Source organism: Neofelis nebulosa, chromosome 5 (assembly GCF_028018385.1).
Source record: "Neofelis nebulosa isolate mNeoNeb1 chromosome 5, mNeoNeb1.pri, whole genome shotgun sequence".
NCBI lineage: Eukaryota > Metazoa > Chordata > Mammalia > Carnivora > Felidae > Neofelis > Neofelis nebulosa.
In genome coordinates, this window is record NC_080786.1 from 77,226,349 (window position 1) to 77,246,215 (window position 19,867).

Here is a 19,867-nt window from a genome sequence, read left to right on the forward strand (position 1 = left end):
CGCTGCGCAAGTTGTGCCTGCCGGTCGAGATTCCAGAGGAACGCTGTCTTTGGGCAGCTCCACGGGTGCGTCTGACCTCCCATCCGCTCATCTTTTTACACGTTTACCTTTGACTCTTTCTTTGCTTATTTGCAGGCTCTTTGCCAGGCTCTGGGAGATCAGGGGTGATTCACGCGCCCTGCCCACAGCAGGCTTGCAGTCTAGTGCTCAAGATACTCTTGTCCACAACCAGCTGTGATACAAAGCAAATACAGCCAGTGCTCCAATCAAGTGCGGTGGGAGGGTCATAGTCACCACAAAATGATGAAAATTACTTTTTATTCAGCGCCTACTATATGCCCATTATCCCACAAGGTTGGTATTTTTGTCTTTATTTTTAAAAAAAAATTTTTTTTTCAACGTTTTTAATTTATTTTTGGGACAGAGAGAGACAGAGCATGAACGGGGGAGGGGCAGAGAGAGAGGGAGACACAGAATCGGAAACAGGCTCCAGGCTCCGAGCCATCAGCCCAGAGCCTGACGCGGGGCTCGAACTCACGGACTGCGAGATCGTGACCTGGCTGAAGTCGGACGCTTAACCGACTGCGCCACCCAGGCGCCCCAAAAAAATTTTTTAAGAGAGAGAGAAAGCAAGCAGGGGAGGGGCAGAGAGAGAGAGAAAGAGAAAGAGAGACAGGGAGAGAGAGAATCCCAAGCAGGCTCTGCGCTGTCAGCACAGAGCCAGATGCAGGGCTTGAACCCGTTACTGTGAGATCATGACCTGAGCCGAAACCAAGCGGCGGACAGTAACTGACTGAGCCATCCAGGCGCCCTGTCTTTATTTAACTGAAAAATCTGAGCCTCAGATTAAGTGACATCCCCCCAGAAGAGAGCCCTGATTACTGTTGTCTAGGACCACCTGAGCTAGGGCATCTCAAGATCTTTACTGGTCTCTGATAGCTCCGGCGGCAGAGCCAGCTTATTTTGTTGTTTCTGGTAAGATTTCTCATCATAATTTCTAGGTCTGCTGTGCCTGATTCAAGCCATGAACCTATGATTCTAAATTATCAGCTAAACTGATCTCTGGAACATTCCTCAGGAAGATGGCAGCCTTGGCTATGACCACAGCTCTTGTTTTTATATTTAGAAGGGTCCTTATGTGGATAACTTTCTGTTATTGATAAGGCTCTTGACATTGTTAAGTGAGGTTTAAGGGTAGCAGCTGTAATCATTTTAAGAACAGTAAAAAGGGGTCTTAGGTATCCTAGAAAACATGTATCTCTGAGGCCTTCAACTATTAAGACATTCATAAGCCCAAAGCTGGAAATCCTATTCACAAATGAAAACGTATTCCTCTCATGAGCAGAGGACTCCAGATGTTAAAAGAGACAGTTTGTGTGTTAGGATTAGAATCCAGGTCAACCTGGGTCCAAAATTAGTGGTCCTACACTGTGTGGATTCATGGAGGAGGCATGGTTTGAGTGTACCTTAAAGATGAGCAGGACTTCCACAACAGAGAAAGGAGGGAGAAGGTGAGCTGGGGGCCCAAGTAAGGCACCAGAGTCCAGTTTTGTGAAGCCTAAACTGTATGAGAAATGAGCGAGAAGTTGGAGACAAACTGGAAAACACTGGGAAGCGGCCTCAGGAGGTGGATTTTTCAATATGGTACATGGTGAGACACCAATGGGAATGATTTAGTTCCCGTTTTTGGATATTTGCTCTGGCAGATGATTAAAATACATTCTGAATTGGTAGTTGCAACTGTCCTGGTTAAAAAAAAGGATGCAGGCTGAGCCAGGACCACAGCAGTGGGAATGAAGGGAAGAGGATGGACACACGAGGAGGAGCTGAGCTGGTAGGACATATGACTGATTACATGGAGAAGAGGCAGAGAGGACCCCAAAATGCCACAAGCCTAGACAACAGAGAGTAAGCACCCTCACCATATCATTCAAAGCACCTCTTCGGCCAAATAGGGAGTGCCTGTCAGAATTCGAAGTGTACCAGGTCCTAGCAATTCCACGTCCAGGAATTTAACCTACAGATACGCCCGCAGACAAAGGTGTGGGTTCAAGGGTATTCTCCCAGCTTTGTTTTGTTATTAAGAGGTTGGGAACAACTTAAATGCCCATCAGTTGGGGACTAGTGACATTAATTGTGAAATAGTCACAAAAGGAACACTAAGTAGCTTCCTAAAAGAGGGAGCCAAGTCTGTATATCCTGATATAGTGCAGTCACCATAGACATATCAGGGATGAACATCGAACAAACAAGTCGCATTGATAGGGTATATCTGTACTACGACACATCTGTAAAAAGGGAAAAAAAGGGGGGTATGCTTTACTGAAATGCTTTACTGAGGTATTTATGAATGAAATGATTCAATGTCTGGGATTTGCATCAAAACAATGGGATGGGAGTTTAGTGGGTAGGGATGTAAATGAAACAAGATTGGCCATTGAATTGATAATTGTTCAAACTGGATCATGGGCACATGCAGGTAGATCTTTATGCCATTTATTCTATTTCTGTATATGTTGGAAATTTTCCACTTTAAAAATGTGGGGAAATTATCAATTTCATTCTCATTTTCTTCCCTCAAGCCCTCCATTCCAGCTGAGCTTATGCACCATGTTAGTTCATGTCTCTAAAGACACTCTTCCCTCTGTCTGGCAATCTCTGTCAGAAAAATTGCTACTCTTTCATGACCACCCAGGACAATTGTCACCCCCTCTGAAAAGCCTTATCCAGCTCCTACAGTCAGATTGTTCTTTCTCTGTGTGGGGGGTTCCCTGTGAGTATATTACTATTATTGCAAATACTATGTCATTATTCACCTCCCCAGTAGACAGTAAACATTTTTAAAAAAAATTTTTAACGTTTATTTATTATTGAGAGAGACAGAGCATGAGAGGGGCAGAGAGAGGGGAGACACAGAATCTGAAGCAGGCTCCAGGCTCTGAGCTGTCTGCACAGAGCCCGACATGGGGCTCAAACTCACAAACCGCGAGATCATGACCTGAGCCGAAGTCGTACGCTTAACCAACTGAGCCACCCAGGCGCCCCTACAGTAAACATTTCTATAAATAAATGTCTCATCTGTCTTTTGTCCCAACTCTTAGCCCTGTGTTTGGCTTAAAATTGGCATTTAACAAATGTTTGTTAAATTAGTGGGTCAGGTCTAGTGAAGAAATGATTAGTTGTTTGGATTGGTACATATGGATTTTGAGAAGTCAAAGGAATATAGGAGGAGAGAAAGTAAATGAAAAATTAACATTATTGAGCCTATGCCAGGAGTGTACTGGGACAAGGAACAGTAGTGAACAAGAAGGCAAGGCTTCTACTGTCAAGGACTTGACTTTCCCTTTGGTCGGGGGACAGCAAGAGGCTCCAGTGAGAGTTATAATTATAGAGTATAATAGGTGCTATGAGGGAAATGGACGTGACTTATTCAGCTTATTCAATTCCAGAGAACCAAGTATCATTATTCCACTGATGATGAGTGGATGAGCAGGTGTTCAGAGGAAGGCACTCTTGTGAATGCTGCTGAGGGCCACAGTTGTGAGTGCTGAACAGGACTCAAGCCCCTGTCTGCCCCTCCTGAGCCCGTGCTCTTTCCTCTGCCCTGTTGCCTCTCAACAAGCAGGTGAAAATCCAGAGCTCTAACTGCATTCAGATCTGGGGGTCATCTGTCTAGAGAGTTGAAACGGGAGATGAGAAGATCTCCTAGGGAGACACCGAGACTTTGGAAAGTAACGGCAGCTGATAGTTATTGAGAACTTAGTACACTCCAGACTCCACGGTAAGCATTTTACATGCATGCATAAATGTATTTATGCCACGTAACACCCCTTGTGAAGCAGGGACTCTTAATAGTCCCACTTTACAGTCCAGGAAAGGGGACCTTAGGAAGAGTTAAGTCAACAGAAGTCACACACCAGAACCTAACCTCTTACCTTATGCTACCTTCTTGAGAGAGAGGACTGAGATCAGAAGCCTGGTAAGGAAATCATGGAACCAGAGAACAAGATGGTTTATTTAGGGATGTTGATGAGGGGGGACAAGTGTCCTGAGAGTCCAAGAAACCCTGTTAGAAAAGGAACCAGTGTACAGAGTCCAAGTCCATGGAAAAACCCAGCAAAGAGACATGAAGGTTGTGGGATTCCACTGACCCGCGTTGGTAAGAGACCTTTAACAGAACTCTTTTGGGAGATGGAAACCTAACTTCCTCAGGCTCACTACCCAAGCCTCTGCTTGCTGCCTGACCTGCCCCACTCTCCCGGATTCCTATTCTGATTTCTCCTGCTCAACCTGTCTGCTTAGGGAAGAAGGCTTGGACTGCGCTTCTCACTCCCAACCCACCTCCACGCTGATCTGTCTTCCTGACCCAGCACCTGCAGAGCTAACTCTAACCCACTGGCGCACCACCTGCAAGCTACACCAGCCTCCGTTGAGACCATTCATTTACAGCACATGCCCAGGCAGCCTGACAAAGGACAACGGTGACCCCCTACCAAGGACACATGCTGGACAAGCAGGTAGGTGCCGATGGCTCAGGGAAGCGGGAGGGAAGAAAAGGCAAGAGGTTCCAGTGAGAGTGAATTAGCCAGGCACTCACCGAGGCTCTTTGTCAATAGTGCTCAACTTCCTTTACTGGCTTAATTGGATCTGCACAGAGCAATTGAAAGGAGTAGCTCGAGGACCACATGATTTAGCTTCCCTATCCCCATTCCAACCATAACTGATTGGAACAGGATGGACACCTTCCCCAAGAGGAGGATCTAAGGGTTGGCTCCTCTCCCTGGACTTTGGAATTGGGCCACCTAGTGATTGAATAGCTGGGGACACAATGGTACTAATGACTGCAGTGGTCCACAGCTGCCCTGTGAGGGAACCGAGCTGAGTCAGAGAGACTCATGGCAGAGCACAGGGTTAATAAAGGTCCATGAACTCTTGCTAAAGGCTTTCAGCTGCCCCCATCCCTGCTCTTCTTGAAGGCTGATGGTTCAGCTCTCGGGTTTCCACAAGTCCTCTCTAGTAAAATTTGGGTTAGTATGAGTAGATTTCTGTTAGTGTTATCCAAGGTCTCCTTGGCAAAGATAGGGTTTTGCAGGACTGAGAGCATGGAGCAGGGATCCAAGGATGAGAAGTTAGAAGTTTAGGGTTTGGGAAGCACCACAGTTAAGTGTTGATGTCTCAATCTGAGTGGCTGTGACTCCCTCCCTCGAATTGTAAAGATGAATCCATTCCATTTTGTTTGGCAGACATTTATTGGGCACTTGCTTTGTACCTGGCACTGTGCTGGGTACTAGGGCAGCAAATAACCCGCAGCTGCTCTTGTGCTCACAGTTTCAGAGTGGGTACAGACACAGAAATATATTACAATATAACATAATAAAAGCAATGACGATGCACATACAAAGTCAACGGCAAAGCAGGTGGCAGAAGGGAGTTGTGGAAAGCAAGGGGGACTTCAGACCACAGCTTGGAGTCATCCAGGAATTCTGGAAGGACCTGGAGGGTTTTGGCTGAGGCACTGAAACAGGAAAGTGGGAGAGAGCAAAATCTCTTTGCATTCAGCACAGGTGGGCTTGCTGAAGAATGGTGTCAGGACCATCTGGAAGGTTCTAAGATGAGTGAAGAAAGAGCCAACCTCTCTTTTTTTTCCCAGGGAGACTGGGAAATGGGGCATGGGTCTCCAGAGAGAATAGAAACAATAATAAAAAAGGTGCTGGGAGAGAAGGCTAAGGCAGAGAAGGGTGGGCATCTCAGGAATGAGCAATGGCTGGGAGTAGAGGGAACTGGACACGGTTTAAGGGCTCCGAAGATAATGGCGAGTGTTCATTTAATATTTCCTGGGCACAGTCTACATCGTAGGTGCCACAGTGGGCACATGGCCCCTGCCTTGCAGAGCAGTCAAGTGGAGAAGACAGACATTAATCAAATAATCACACAAATAAATGTAAAAAAAAAAAAAAAAAAAAACTCAGTAGAAGACAACTGGTGAAGATGGAGGGAAGTGGGTAGACTACAATTTAATTGCATCTTGGATTTGGGATTCAGACAGACACTCTGACAAAGAGAGGGGAAAAGAAACAAAGATGACAAGGGAGAGTGGGAAGTTCAGGGGCCTTGGGAGAATCTACAAAGGGAGTGGCCACACCTGTAACTGCTTTCATTTCTCCAAATCACGTGAGACTCATTGAAATTCATCTCCATCCAGGGAACAAACTTCCTTCCTTTATTCATTCATCCATTTGTCCATCCATCCACCCATTCCCCAGTAAGCCAGGTACTATGCTAGGAGACACTAGGGAAGAAGCTGAAAGGGATGCCTGTGTGGCTCAGTCAGTTAAGCATCTGACTCTTGATCTCAGCTCAGGTACTGATCTCATGGTTTATGAGACTGAGCCTGCATCGGGCTCTGCCTGACAGTGCAGAGCCTGCTTGGGATTCTCTCTCTGCCTCTCTCCTGCACTCTCTCTCAAAATAAACATTAAAAAAAAAAAAAAAGCTGAGAGAGACCCTCCAGCCTGAGAAGTTTATAAATGATAGAAATGCTACTCGTAACATTTTCCTACTGTTGTTTTGGCCCCCTTCCTACAAGGAAGGGAAAGGACAAAGAAATGGCTATACTAATCAAATTGTGGGACCAGTAGAACCTTAAAAAGAAATCAGGGCCTATCAGCACATTGATCTGTCTGTGCACAAATTGCTGAAGAAATGTGGGAAGTGGGATGAAGGGTGAGATGATATCCAAGTGGACAGAAGCTTCTCGAAGCCTCATTCCTTTCAAGATCAGGCATTCGCTTTAGGCACCCTTCATTGAGGTGAAGAGTGTATGTGATACACGTAGAAATCTGTAAATGATGTGACACGCAGGAATATATTTACAGAGCTCAATAGTTTATAAAATGAAGAGTCCATTTCTTTTAAAAGGGGTGTTCTCACAGAAAGCTGTAGAACAGTCACTTGGATAAGGAGGAGGTTATAGAGCCTGTGACTCTCAGGAATCCCAGGAACCCACCTGCAGTGGCCACAGTCATGGGCTGGGTGGTGCCCGCCCCTGTGACTGCCTGCATTGAGCACCCTGGTCCCGGGATGGTCGTCCCTTGTTCTGGCCTTGGCCCTCCAACATCTCTTGTTTTAGCTGCTGTTGTCAATTTACATTCACTGATCATACCTACTCCTGGGGAAGCCTAAGAATTTCTCAAACTGGAGGCCTCCGGTGCTCCAAGAGCAAACCAGTGTATGCTTTGAATTCACCTGTTAGCAACACAAGTTAGCATCATTCCAAAAGGTTTGCCTTAATTATCCCCAACAGGTGGATTGTAGATAGCATATTTTCTTTTTGCATCTGTGCATTTTCTAAATTTCTTTCAAATAACCACAGATTCCATCAGTAACAAATAAAAATAAACATTTCTTCTTTTTTTTTTAGTTTAGTTTGAGAGAGCCAGGGTGGGGGAGGGGCAAAGGGGTGGTGGTGGAAAGAATCCCAAGCAGGTTCCATCCTGTCAGTACAGAGCCCACCGTAGGGCCCGAACTCATGAACTGTGAGATCATGACCTGAGCTGAGATCAAGAGTTGGCTGCTTAACCAACTGATCCACCCAGGTGCCCCAAAAGATAAACATTTCTTAAGGATTGCTTAAAATGAGAACTGCCTGTAAAGTGACCCTTCTTCACTTCAACTGAAAAACAAGCTCCATTTGTTTCTCTCCTATCTCTCCATCCACTGTCACTGTAAGCAAGGCTGTCACTGTCTTCATCTGCCCTTCTTCCCTTATCCACTTACTATCTTAGTCCCAGCAGCTGCCCCCTTTGCTGTCTCTCTGTCCCCACTTCCTCCAGCACCAACCCACTTTAGAGGAGATGGGAAGCCGGGGTGTGGCTTTCCTGCCTTCCCAGAGCAAACAGCCCAAGAGACAGGCTGTTGTCAATAAGGAGGAGCTCTCTTATTGCATATTAGCTAAGCCAAAGCAAAATAAATAAAAGCATATTCACATTTATCAAACCACTCACAGATGTGGCCCCCATGGGATTTCAAAGAACCCTTCACAGACTTGCCTCCCGAACCCACACAGCAGCCCTGTGAGGTAGGTCAGTCTCCATTCCTTTCTGCATGCAGGGACCTGGAGGAGTTTGGCACAGGGCATGTGGGGTCGAGTCCAGAGTGAGGTCTCCTGTTAGACCTTCCCTTTAAGATGCTTGACGAGCAGAGCTGCCTGAGTGACTGGCAGCAGAACTGACAGGTCAGAACAAACGAGGCCCCAGGACGCAGCCAGACAAGGCGCTGGGCTGTTGGGAGCCTGGCTATTTCTGACTTGCCCTACTTAGGGGCTCCCTTCCCAGGACTGTTCCATAATCCAAGGTCGTTTGACATTTTGCAATGTGACATCCATGGGACGCTGCTGGAAAAAACCCTGCTTATTCATACGTCCATGTGCCTTGAGGAAAAGGTGAGGTGACGCTTTAAAAAAGCCTGTAGTTGTAGCTTTCTTGATGTCACTGGTGCCCATGTGTCCCGACATGTTACATCTGCAACTTTGGGCACAGAATAGGTTGGAAGACTGTTTCGGTGTTTTCCATCAGAACAAGATCATACCGACACAACTGGGGCCTGTAAAAATAAGACAGGATATCCTTGCCAATCAAGTAGTAAAAATATCCCATTCTAGAAAAATAAATTGTATTACATCCTTAGGTTATAAAATTGTGGAGCAATTATTTCTAACATTACAGGAAAGTGCTTATGGTAAATAAGCATAGCCCACATCAACAACAATGAGATATAAAATTTTATTTACCACCTAACTATTTCCAGGTTTAAAGCAATGATAGAAAGGAGGTTAGAAAGAAGTAACAGTTGTTGCCCCTGAATAATAATATTATGGATGGTATTTTTCTGCTTCTTAACACTTTTTGCACTTTCCAGATTTTATAAAATCAACATGTATTTCTTTGGTAATCCGGAAAAAAAAAGTATTGAAAAGTCTGATGGTTTTAAGATGTAATGACTGTCCTCTTAGAAGAAACTTGCATTGTTAAATGTTTGCCTTCAGGAAAAAGGAATCCAAGGGCACCTGGGTGGCTCAGTAGGTTAAGCCTCTGACTCTTGTTTTCAGCTCAGGTCATGATCTCAGGGTTTGTGGGTTCAAGCCTGGCATCGGGCTCTGTACTGGCAGCGTGGAGCCTGCTTGGGATTCTTTCTCTTTCTCCCCCTCTGTCTCTGCCCCACCCCTGCTTACAATCTCTCTCTCAAAATAAATAAATAAACATTAAAATTTAAAAACAATTCAATAAGCATAAAGTGCTGAATGCTCACAGCATTTTCTGTCTTGTCCATACATTGTATGCTAGGACTATACATTGGAGTGGCATTAGTCACAAAACGTACATGCCACCACAGCTTTGCTCTTTCTCCCCCTTTGACTCTGTCCCCCCTGTACATACACACATGCACACACACACACACACACACACACACACACACTCTGTTGCTTATTTTTTTGGAACCAATGAAGATAGGTTGTTTACCCCGTAATACTTCAGTGTGTATTTCCTAAGAACAAGCACATTCTCAGGGCAGTTATCAAATTCAACCTGGAGTAGTACTTTCTGTACTCATACTGTATCCATGGAATAAAATATTCCAATTATTCTGTACCTTTTTTTATACTAGGCTGTGCATTTGCCAGGTTATATGAGGCTTTCTTTTCCACAACATATACCAGCTTGCAAGCAGTGTGGGTGGAGTGATTAGGGAAGAATTATATAACTGTAAGCATGTAGCAACATTATTTTTTTGGATTAATTGGGCCATTTATCTTTAAGCTCCTACCAGTAAAATTGTCTTGAATTATGGCGCTACTCGTCTTTATCAAGTCTATTTTTTGAAAACCCTCCACTTCCTTCATTGTAATTGATGAGGTCCTACTAAAACATCAGACCAAGGAGATTGGACAGAAACCAACAGCATCTTTGGAAAACCAGAGCTTGTCAAACGCTGCTGATGGCTCACCTCTCTGGATGGGCAAGTGACCTCAACTTCATTCGGAGAATCCTGAGCTTATACTTCGGGCCTATTGTAGACCCTGTAGAGAACACCAAGGAAATGGCTGCAACTTTATCCAAGTCTTGATTAAATCTTGCAAGCAGACTCACTTGGTGGTATTTCTGAAAAGTTGCAGGTTCACTGGAGAGAAGAAATGAAGTAAGTGGATATAGATTGCTAACGAAAGAAAACAGTTTCAAAAGCTACAAATCACTCATAAGCAGGTGGTCCCTTGACCCCACAGTCTGCTGGATTTCAGAGGATTGCATAAGTGAAGCTGCTGGCCCCAGGAATGATGAAATATTATGGCATAAGAGAGGCATGCTCTGCCTACTATATACCGGATAGCGTCCTCATTTCTTGACACATGTCTCCATTCCCCTGAAAAATTCTTCAAGATGACTATTATTATCTTCATTTTACAGACAAGGAAATAGATGCTTGCAGAGCTTAAACTCACCCAGGTCACAGTGCTTATCAGAATCAGTGCAGGGATTCAAACTCAGTTCAGAGTTCAAAGTTACAATCTTTCCATTAAACTGCATTGCTAGATGCATATGTATATGTTTAGCCCAACTAGATACTAATTTAGAAGTTATGCTTAAGCAAATATTTTTTTCAGTCATGCCTCTCAAATAAAATAGCTAAATCCTAAGTTCCAATACTTTTTTCTATGTATGTGATGCTTCCTACAGTTGGAATCTCAAATTGAGCCAACGGAATATCCACTGGGGAGGTTCACTGGGTCAGTGTCCCTCTAGGGATCTGGGGAAGTAGACCATGGCGAGCCCCCTGGCTCAGAAATGGGAGACTTTCTCTAGAAATGAATCATCAGTTTGGAGGTGGGGAATTGGGTGAGGGGGTGTGTGTCACCCCAGCCTCACTAGAATCGTGTTGAGTCCTGGGAGGAGCAAAAGTGCCACAAGTAAAACTAATCCGAAAGGTGCCCAGATTTTAGTTTCTAAATACCATCCTTGCTAAAAGGAATGGGTAGGAGGCTTCCGGGAGAAATGGTTGATTCCAGGGCTAGGTCAGGGAAAGTGCAAAGTGATCCTGCAACAAGCCGTATGCCAGAAAGTAAGGAATGCTCACAGAATGGTGGAAATGTTCAAAAGAATACAGAATCACTTCACGTGAATTAGGATGGCGAAGAAGTGTTGATGAGGATACGGAGAAATTGGAACTCTTGTGCACTGCTGCTAGGAATATAAAATGGTACGACCACAATGGCAAATGGTATGGGGTCTCTTCAAAGAATTAAAAATAGAATTACCATATGATCCAGCAATTCTACTTCCGGGTATGTGCCCCAAAGAAATGAAAGCAAGGTCTCCAAGAGATATTTGCACACCCATGTTCATAGCAGCGTCGTTCATAAGAGCCAAGAGGTAGAAGCAACCCAAATGCCCGTCAGTGGATAATGGATTATCAACATGTGATACATACAATGAATATTATTCAGCCTTTAAAATGAAGGAAATTCTGTCACATGCTACAACATGGATAAACCTTGAGGACGTTGCGCTAAATAAGCCAATCACAAAAAGATATATATTGTTTGACTCCATTTATATAAGGTGTCTAAAGTAATCAAATTCATAGAAACAAAGTAGAATGGTAGTTATCAGAGGCTGGAGGGAGAGAGAAAAGGGAGTTGTTGTTCAATGGGTATAGAATTTCAGTTTGCAAGGTGAAAAGTTCTGGAGATTTATTTCACAATAATGTGAATATTCTTTAAGTATGTTCCTTCTATCCCGACTTTCTCAAGGGTTTTTATTAAGAAAGGGTGCTGGATTTTGTCAAAGGCCTTTTCTGCATCGATTGACAGGATCATATGGTTCTTCTCTTTTTTTTTGTTAATGTGATGTATCACGTTGATCGATTTGCGAATGTTGAACCAGCCCTGCATCCCAGGAATGAATCCCACTTGATCATGGTGAATAATTCTTTTTATATGCTGTTGAATTCGATTTGCTAGTATCTTATTGAGAATTTTTGCATCCATATTCATCAGGGATATTGGCCTGTAGTTCTCTTTTTTTACTGGGTCTCTGTCTGGTTTAGGAATCAAAGTAATACTGGCTTCATAGAATGAGTCTGGAAGTTTTCCTTCCCTCTCTATTTCTTGGAATAGCTTGAGAAGGATAGGTATTATCTCTGCTTTAAACGTCTGGTAGAACTCCCCTGGGAAGCCATCTGGTCCTGGACTCTTATTTGTTGGGAGATTTTTGATAACCGATTCAATTTCTTCGCTGGTTATGGGTCTGTTCAAGCTTTCTATTTCCTCCTGATTGAGTTTTGGAAGAGTGTGGGTGTTTAGGAATTTGTCCATTTCTTCCAGGTTGTCCAATTTGTTGGCATATAATTTTTCATAGTATTCCCTGATAATTGTTTGTATCTCTGAGGGATTGGTTGTAATAATTCCATTTTCATTCATGATTTTATCTATTTGGGTCATCTCCCTTTTCTTTTTGGGAAGCCTGGCTAGAGGTTTGTCAATTTTGTTTATTTTTTCAAAAAACCAACTCTTGGTTTCGTTGATCTGCTCTACAGTTTTTTTAGATTCTATATTGTTTATTTCTGCTCTGATCTTTATGATTTCTCTTCTTCTGCTGGGTTTAGGCTGCCTTTGCTGTTCTGCCTCTATTTCCTTTAGGTGTGCTGTTAGATTTTGTATTTGGGATTTTTCTTGTTTCTTGAGATAGGCCTGGATTGCAATGTATTTTCCTCTCAGGACTGCCTTCGCTGCGTCCCAAAGCGTTTGGATTGTTGTATTTTCATTTTCGTTTGTTTCCATATATTTTTTAATTTCTTCTCTAATTGCCTGGTTGACCCACTCATTCGTTAGTAGGGTGTTCTTTAACCTCCATGCTTTTGGAGGTTTTCCAGACTTTTTCCTGTGGTTGATTTCAAGCTTCATAGCATTGTGGTCTGAAAGTATGCATGGTATAATTTCAATTCTTGTAAACTTATGAAGGGCTGTTTTGTGACCCAGTATATGATCTATCTTGGAGAATGTTCCATGTGCACTCGAGAAGAAAGTATATTCTGTTGCTTTGGGATGCAGAGTTCTAAATATATCTGTCAAGTCCATCTGATCCAATGTATCATTCAGGGCCCTTGTTTCTTTATTGACTGTGTGTCTAGATGATCTATCCATTTCTGTAAGTGGTGTGTTAAAGTCCCCTGCAATGACCACATTCTTATCAATAAGGTTGCTTATGTTTATGAGTAACTGTTTTATATATCTGGGGGCTCCGGTATTTGGCGCATAGACATTTATAATTGTTAGCTCTTCCTGATGGATAGACCCTGTAATTATTATATAATGCCCTTCTTCATCTCTTGTTACAGCCTTTAATTTAAAGTCTAGTTTGTCTGATATAAGTATGGCTACTCCAGCTTTCTTTTGGCTTCCAGTAGCATGATAAATAGTTCTCCATCCCCTCACTCTCAATCTAAAGGTGTCCTCAGACCTAAAATGAGTCTCTTGTAGACAGCAAATAGATGGGTCTTGTTTTTTTATCCATTCTGATACCCTATGTCTTTTGGTTGGCGCATTTAATCCATTTACGTTCAGTGTTATTATAGAAAGATACGGGTTTAGAGTCATTGTGATGTCTGTATGTTTTATGCTTGTAGTGATGTCTCTGGTACTTTGTCTCACAGGATCCCCCTTAGGATCTCTTGTAGGGCTGGTTTCGTGGTGACAAATTCCTTCAGTTTTTGTTTGTTTGGGAAGACCTTTATCTCTCCTTCTATTCTAAATGACAGACTTGCTGGATAAAGGATTCTCGGCTGCATGTTTTTTCTGTTTAGCACACTGAAGATATCGTGCCAAGCCTTTCTGGCCTGCCAAGTTTCAAAGGAGAGATCAGTCACGAGTCTTATAGGTCTCCCTTTATATGTGAGGGCATGTTTATCCCTTGCTGCTTTCAGAATTTTCTCTTTATCCTTGTATTTTGCCAGTTTCACTATGATATGTCGTGCAGAAGATCGATTCAAGTTACGTCTGAAGGGAGTTCTCTGTGCCTCTTGGATTTCAATGCCTTTTTCCTTCCCCAGTTCAGGGAAGTTCTCAGCTATAATTTCTTCAAGTACCCCTTCAGCACCTTTCCCTCTCTCTTCCTCCTCTGGAATACCAATTATGCGTATATTATTTCTTTTTAGTGTATCACTTAGTTCTCTAATTTTCCCCTCATACTCCTGGATTTTTTTATCTCTCTTTCTTTCAGCTTCCTCTTTCTCCATAACTTTATCTTCTAGTTCACCTATTCTCTCCTCTGCCTCTTCAATCCGAGCCGTCGTGGTTTCCATTTTGTTTTGCATTTCATTTAAAGCGTTTTTCAGCTCCTCGTGACTGTTCCTTAGTCCCTTGATCTCTGTGGCAAGAGATTCTCTGCTGTCCTGTATACTGTTTTCAAGCCCAGCGATTAATTTTATGACTATTATTCTAAATTCACTTTCTGTTATATTATTTAAATCCTTTTTGATCAGTTCATTAGCTGTTGTTATTTCCTGGAGATTCTTCTGAGGGGAATTCTTCCGTTTGGTCATTTTGGACAGTCCCTGGAGTGGTGAGGACCCGCAGGGCACTTCCCCCGTGCTGTGGTGTATAACTGGAGTTGGTGGGCGGGGCCGCAGTCCGACCTGATGTCTGCCCCCAGCCCACCGCTGGGGCCACAGTCAGACTGGTGTGTGCCTTCTCTTCCCCTCTCCTAGGGGCGGGATTCACTGTGGGGTGGTGTGGCCCGTCTGGTCTACTTGCACACTGCCAGGCTTGTGGTGCTGGGGAGCTGGCGTATTAGCTGGGGTGGGTAGGCAAGGTGCACGGGGGCGGGAGGGGCAGGCTTAGCTCGCTTCTCCTTAGGTGATCCACTTCAGGAGGGGCCCTGTGGCAGCGGGAGGGAGTCAGATCCGCTGCCGGAGGTTTGGCTCCGCAGAAGCACAGAGTTGGGTGTTTGCGCGGAGCGAGCAAGTTCCCTGGCAGGAACTGGTTCTCTTTGGGATTTTGGCTGGGGGATGGGCGGGGGAGATGGCGCTGGCGAGCGCCTTTGTTCCCCGCCAAGCTGAGCTCTGCCGTCCGGGGGCTCAGCAGCTCTCCCTCCCTTTGTCCTCCAGCCTTCCCGCTTTCTGAGCAGAGCTGTTAACTTCTGACCTCCCAGATGCTAAGTCGCGCTTGCTGTCGGAACACAGTCCGTCCGGCCCCTCCGCTTTTGCCAGCCCGACTCGGGGGCTCTGCTTGGCCGGCGAGCCGCCCCTCCGCCCCGGCTCCCTCCCGCCAGTCCGTGGAGCGCGCACCGCCTCGCCGCCCTTCCTACCCTCTTCCGTGGGCCTCTCGTCTGCGCTTGGCTCCGGAGACTCCGTTCTGCTAATCCTCTGGCGGTTTTCTGGGTTCTTTAGGCAGGTGTAGGTGGAATCTAAGTGATCAGCAGGACGCGCGGTGAGCCCAGCGTCCTCCTACGCCGCCATCTTCCGGAACTCTCCACAATAATGTGAATATTCTTAACACTACTGAACTTACTTAACACTTACTGAACACTTAACACTACTGAACATCTTATAAATGATTAAGATGATAAATTTTACATTATATGTTTTCATCACAATAAAAAATGCATTTTAAAAAAGGGTGCAGACCCAGTTTGAAGAGCTTCTAATGGCCAGATTTGAGACAATTTAAATATCAAAATAAATAAATAATGGTAGTAACTAATTATAAGTCTCCATTAATATTTTTTTTTAATTTTTTTTTTTTTAACGTTTATTTATTTTTGAGACAGAGAGAGACAGAGCATGAACGGGGGAGGGGCAGAGAGAGAGGGAGACACAGAATCCGAGACAGGCTCCGAGCCATCAGCCCAGAGCCTGACGCGGGGCTCGAACTCACGGACCGCGAGATCGTGACCTGGCTGAAGTCGGACGCTTAACCGACTGAGCCACCCAGGCGCCCCTAAGTCTCCATTAATAAAATAAAAATCCAGGGCGCCTGGATGGCTCAGTCAGTTAAGCGTCCAACTTCGGCTCAGGTCATGATCTCATGGTTCGTGAGCTCAAGCCCGGCGTTGGGCTCTCTGCTGTCAGCACAGAGCCACTTCAGAACTCTGTCTCCCTCTCTCTCTCCCACTCTCTCAAAAATAAATAAACATTTAAAATAAAATAAAAATCCACGAGTCCATATTGATATAACCAAATAAATGAAAAAATAAATGGGAGGAAAAGAAAGCTTTTCCTAAATGATGAATTTGAAAAATCACCATTCAACCATCATAGTAACAATCCAACCACAAAACATCAAAACTATTGGGTAAAAGTTTCAGGAATAATGGGACATTTTAGGAATAATGGGTCTCAAAGTACCTCCCTGCAACATACTTACTAATACCAAGGAAAAACAGTAACTTCATAGTGGAGAAACTGGGGGGAAAAAACACCGTAATAAACTGATCCAAGTTAATGAAATGAACCAAAGTGTGGGCCTCCTAATAGGACACACGGAGCCAAACATAACGTCACTTCTATGCAGTTTTTGCCAGAGATGCATGATCTGAATGTCATCATGAGGAAGCATCAGACAAACCCAAATGGAAGACATTCTGAAAATAACTGACCTGTAAAGTCAGGAAAGTCGAGGAAAGATGGATGAACTATTCCTATGTGAAGACTAAAGAGACAGGATAACCAACCTCAGTCAGTGATCCTGAACTGGATCCCTCTCCAGGAGCAGCTGTGGAACCACAAGAGTGCAGAGACTCAGGAGAGGGTGATGGCACCCTGCAGATGGCAAAACCCCGTGGGGGTAGATGGAAGGCAGGAGAGGGAAAAGACCTCTTGGAGCTGGTGAAGTTTGTCTCTGAGTACAGGTAGGACCCCCTCTTCCACCTGGAGGGGTGTCCAGAAATACACGGGGAGGCACAAACCAAGGTATTGAGTTCATATAAGAATAAAGGGAACAAGAGCCAGCGAACCTATAATAGGAGCCAGATGTTTGTGTCTGGTAGTAGGTACACTAACCACCCTGGAAACTCCTAATGGTGGATACAATTAAAGCAAAAACAAAACTAAAACCCTTTTTTTTTTCTTTCAACGTTGTTTGTTTTTTTTTTTTTTTTTTTTTTTTTTTTTTTTTGGGACAGAGAGAGACAGAGCATGAACGGGGGAGGGGCAGAGAGAGAGGGAGACACAGAATCAGAAACAGGCTCCAGGCTCCGAGCCATCAGCCCAGAGCCTGCCGCGGGGCTCGAACTCACGGACCGCGAGATCGTGACCTGGCTGAAGTCGGACGCTTAACCGACTGCGCCACCCAGGCGCCCACTAAAACCCTTTTGAATCACACTGAACTAAGAGGAGAGTAAAGAATACTGAGGAACCTTAAAAATATGTGAGGGCAGAAATACTGAAATCCACTTTTGTTGGCCTTTTTTCAAAGTTAGTAATGAGTTGTCTTTTTCAGTCCAGTGCAATCAGACATGAAACAAAGCCAGTCATGGAGGGGAGTTGAATAGGAGACTCTCTGGGGAGGGTGAACTAAAAATGATTTCCAAGTAAAACTTCCTACCACCTAAGGGGACAGAAACAATCCCTATCAAAATCCCAGCTGCCTTTTTTTGTTTTTTCTTTTTTTGCAGAAATTGTCAAACTAATTTTAAAATGCATATGGAAATTCAAGAGACCCAGAATAGTCAAAACAACTTTGAAAAAGACCCAACTTAGGGGATTCACACTTCCTGATTTCAAAATTTGTTAGAAAGCCACAGTAATGCTATAAGCTACATGACAATGTGGTACTTGCATAAGGATAGATGTATAGATCAATGGAATAGAATTGAGAGTCCAGAAAGAAGCCCTCCCATTCACTGTCACCTGACTTAGGCAAGGATGTCAAGACATTCACAGAAAAAGAATAGTTTTTTCAATAAATAGTGCTGTGACAACTGGATATTCAAAGGCAAAAGAATGAAGTAGGACATCCTACATCATTTATATGCAAAAGTGAACTCAAAATGGATCAAAGACCTAAGTGAGACCTAAGACTATCAAGGATTTGTGTCCAGAGTACAAAAAAAATTCTTGCAAATCAATAATAAAAAGATAACTCAATTTTAAAGTGAGTGAGGGGCCCCTGGGTGGCTCAGTCATTAAACATCTGACTTCGGCTCAGGTCATGATCTCATGGTTTGTGAGCTCGAGCCCTGCTTCGGATGAGCCCCACTTCTCTCTCTCCCCCTCCTGGGATTCTCTCTCTCTCTCTCTCTCTCTGTCTCTTGCTCACTTGTGCCCCCCCCTCAAAAACTATAAAAATAAAAATAAAATAATAAATGCCTGTTTTTAAAAATAAAAATAAAGTGACTAAGGCACACACACACAAAAAAACCTATACCCGGATGTTTATAGCAGCTTTATTCAGAATTATCAAATAGCCAAAATGTCCTTCATCAGGAAAATGGATTAATAAACTGTAGTACATTCAGACAGTGGAATATTATTCAGTGCTAAAAGGAAATGAACTAGCAAACTATGAAAAAAAAATGAAGAAGCTTAAATTCTATTATTAAGTGAAAGAAGCCACTCTGAAGATTACATACTGTATGACTCCAATTACATGACATTCTGGAAAAGGCAAAACTATGGAGACAGTAAAAAGACCATTCCCTGCCAAAGGTTAGGGAAGAGAAGGATATTATAGGCAGAACATAGAGGATTTTTAGGGCAGTGAAACAACTCCATGATCCTATAATGGTATATGTTCTTACACGTTTGTCAAAACCCATAGAATGTACACCACCACCAGTGAACCCTAATGTAGGCTATGGACTTTGGGTAATGATGTGTCAATGTAGATGCTTCAGCTGTAACTGTGTATGCCACCCTATTATCAGGTTTTGATAGCGGGGAGGCTGTGTGTATGTGGGCGAGAGGGTATATGGGAAATCTCTGCACTTCCTGTTTAATTTTGCTGTGAGTCTAAAACTGCTCTAAAAAATGAAGTCTATTTAAAAGGGAAAAAAATGAGAGCACTCGGTAGCTTAGTCGGTTGGGCATCCAACTTCGGCTCAGGTCGTGATCTCCTAGTTCACAGTTTATCGTTTGTAAGTTCGAGCCCCGAATTGGTCTCCCTCAGGGGAGCCCACTTTGGACCTTCTGTTCCCCTCTCTCTGTGCCCTTCCCCCGACCTCTCAAAAATAAATAAAAGGGGGAAAAATGAATAAAGGACCTGAATAGACATTTCCCAAAAAAATATCTAGAAATGGCCAGTAAGCACATGAAAGCCTCAATGTTATTAATCATTAGGGAATTGCGAAACAAAATCATGAGATGTACCATAATGCCCACTAGAATGGCTACAATAAAGAAGATGGATATGTCTGTGATAAAGACATACAAAATGTGACATATACATACAAAATATTACTCTGCCTTTAAAAAACAAGAGAAATCCTGTCACAAGCTATAACACGGATGACCCTTGAAGATACTATGTTAGGTAAAATAAGCCAATCACAAAAAGATAAATATTGTAGGATTCCACTTATATGAGGTATCTAAAGTAGTCAAATTCATAGGGACACTAGAATGGTAGTTGCTAGGGGGAGAGGGAAATGGGGGAGTTGTTATTTAATGGGTATAGAGCTTGAGTTTTGCAAGATGAAGAAGTTCTGGAAATTTTCACAACAATGTGAATATACTTTACACTACTAAATTGTACACAAAAAATGATTAAGATGATAAATTTTATGTTGCATTTTTCAATCACAATTAAAAAGAAAAAAATTTAAAGACAGATAATCACAGTGTTGGCGAGGATGTGGAGAAATTGAAACTCTTACACATG

General features: G+C 43.5%; 1 protein-coding gene and 1 pseudogene across 2 annotated transcripts in view; one reads left to right on the forward strand and one right to left on the reverse strand.

The window, feature by feature from the left end:
* The first annotated feature begins 71 nt into the window (after positions 1-71).
* Positions 72-19,867, forward strand: part of LOC131512283 (small ribosomal subunit protein uS2-like) — a 66,180-nt pseudogene continuing 46,384 nt past the window's right edge.
* Positions 6,198-19,867, reverse strand: part of LIPH (lipase H) — a 52,000-nt gene continuing 38,330 nt past the window's right edge. For both annotated transcript variants that reach the window (XM_058730737.1, XM_058730738.1), the window contains exons 9-10: positions 10,003-10,176; positions 6,198-8,601 (exon numbers count right to left, since the gene is read on the reverse strand). In XM_058730737.1, coding sequence (XP_058586720.1) covers positions 8,514-8,601; positions 10,003-10,176 — 262 coding nt within the window. In that variant the 3' untranslated portion in view covers positions 6,198-8,513. The remainder of the gene's footprint in view (positions 8,602-10,002; positions 10,177-19,867) is intronic.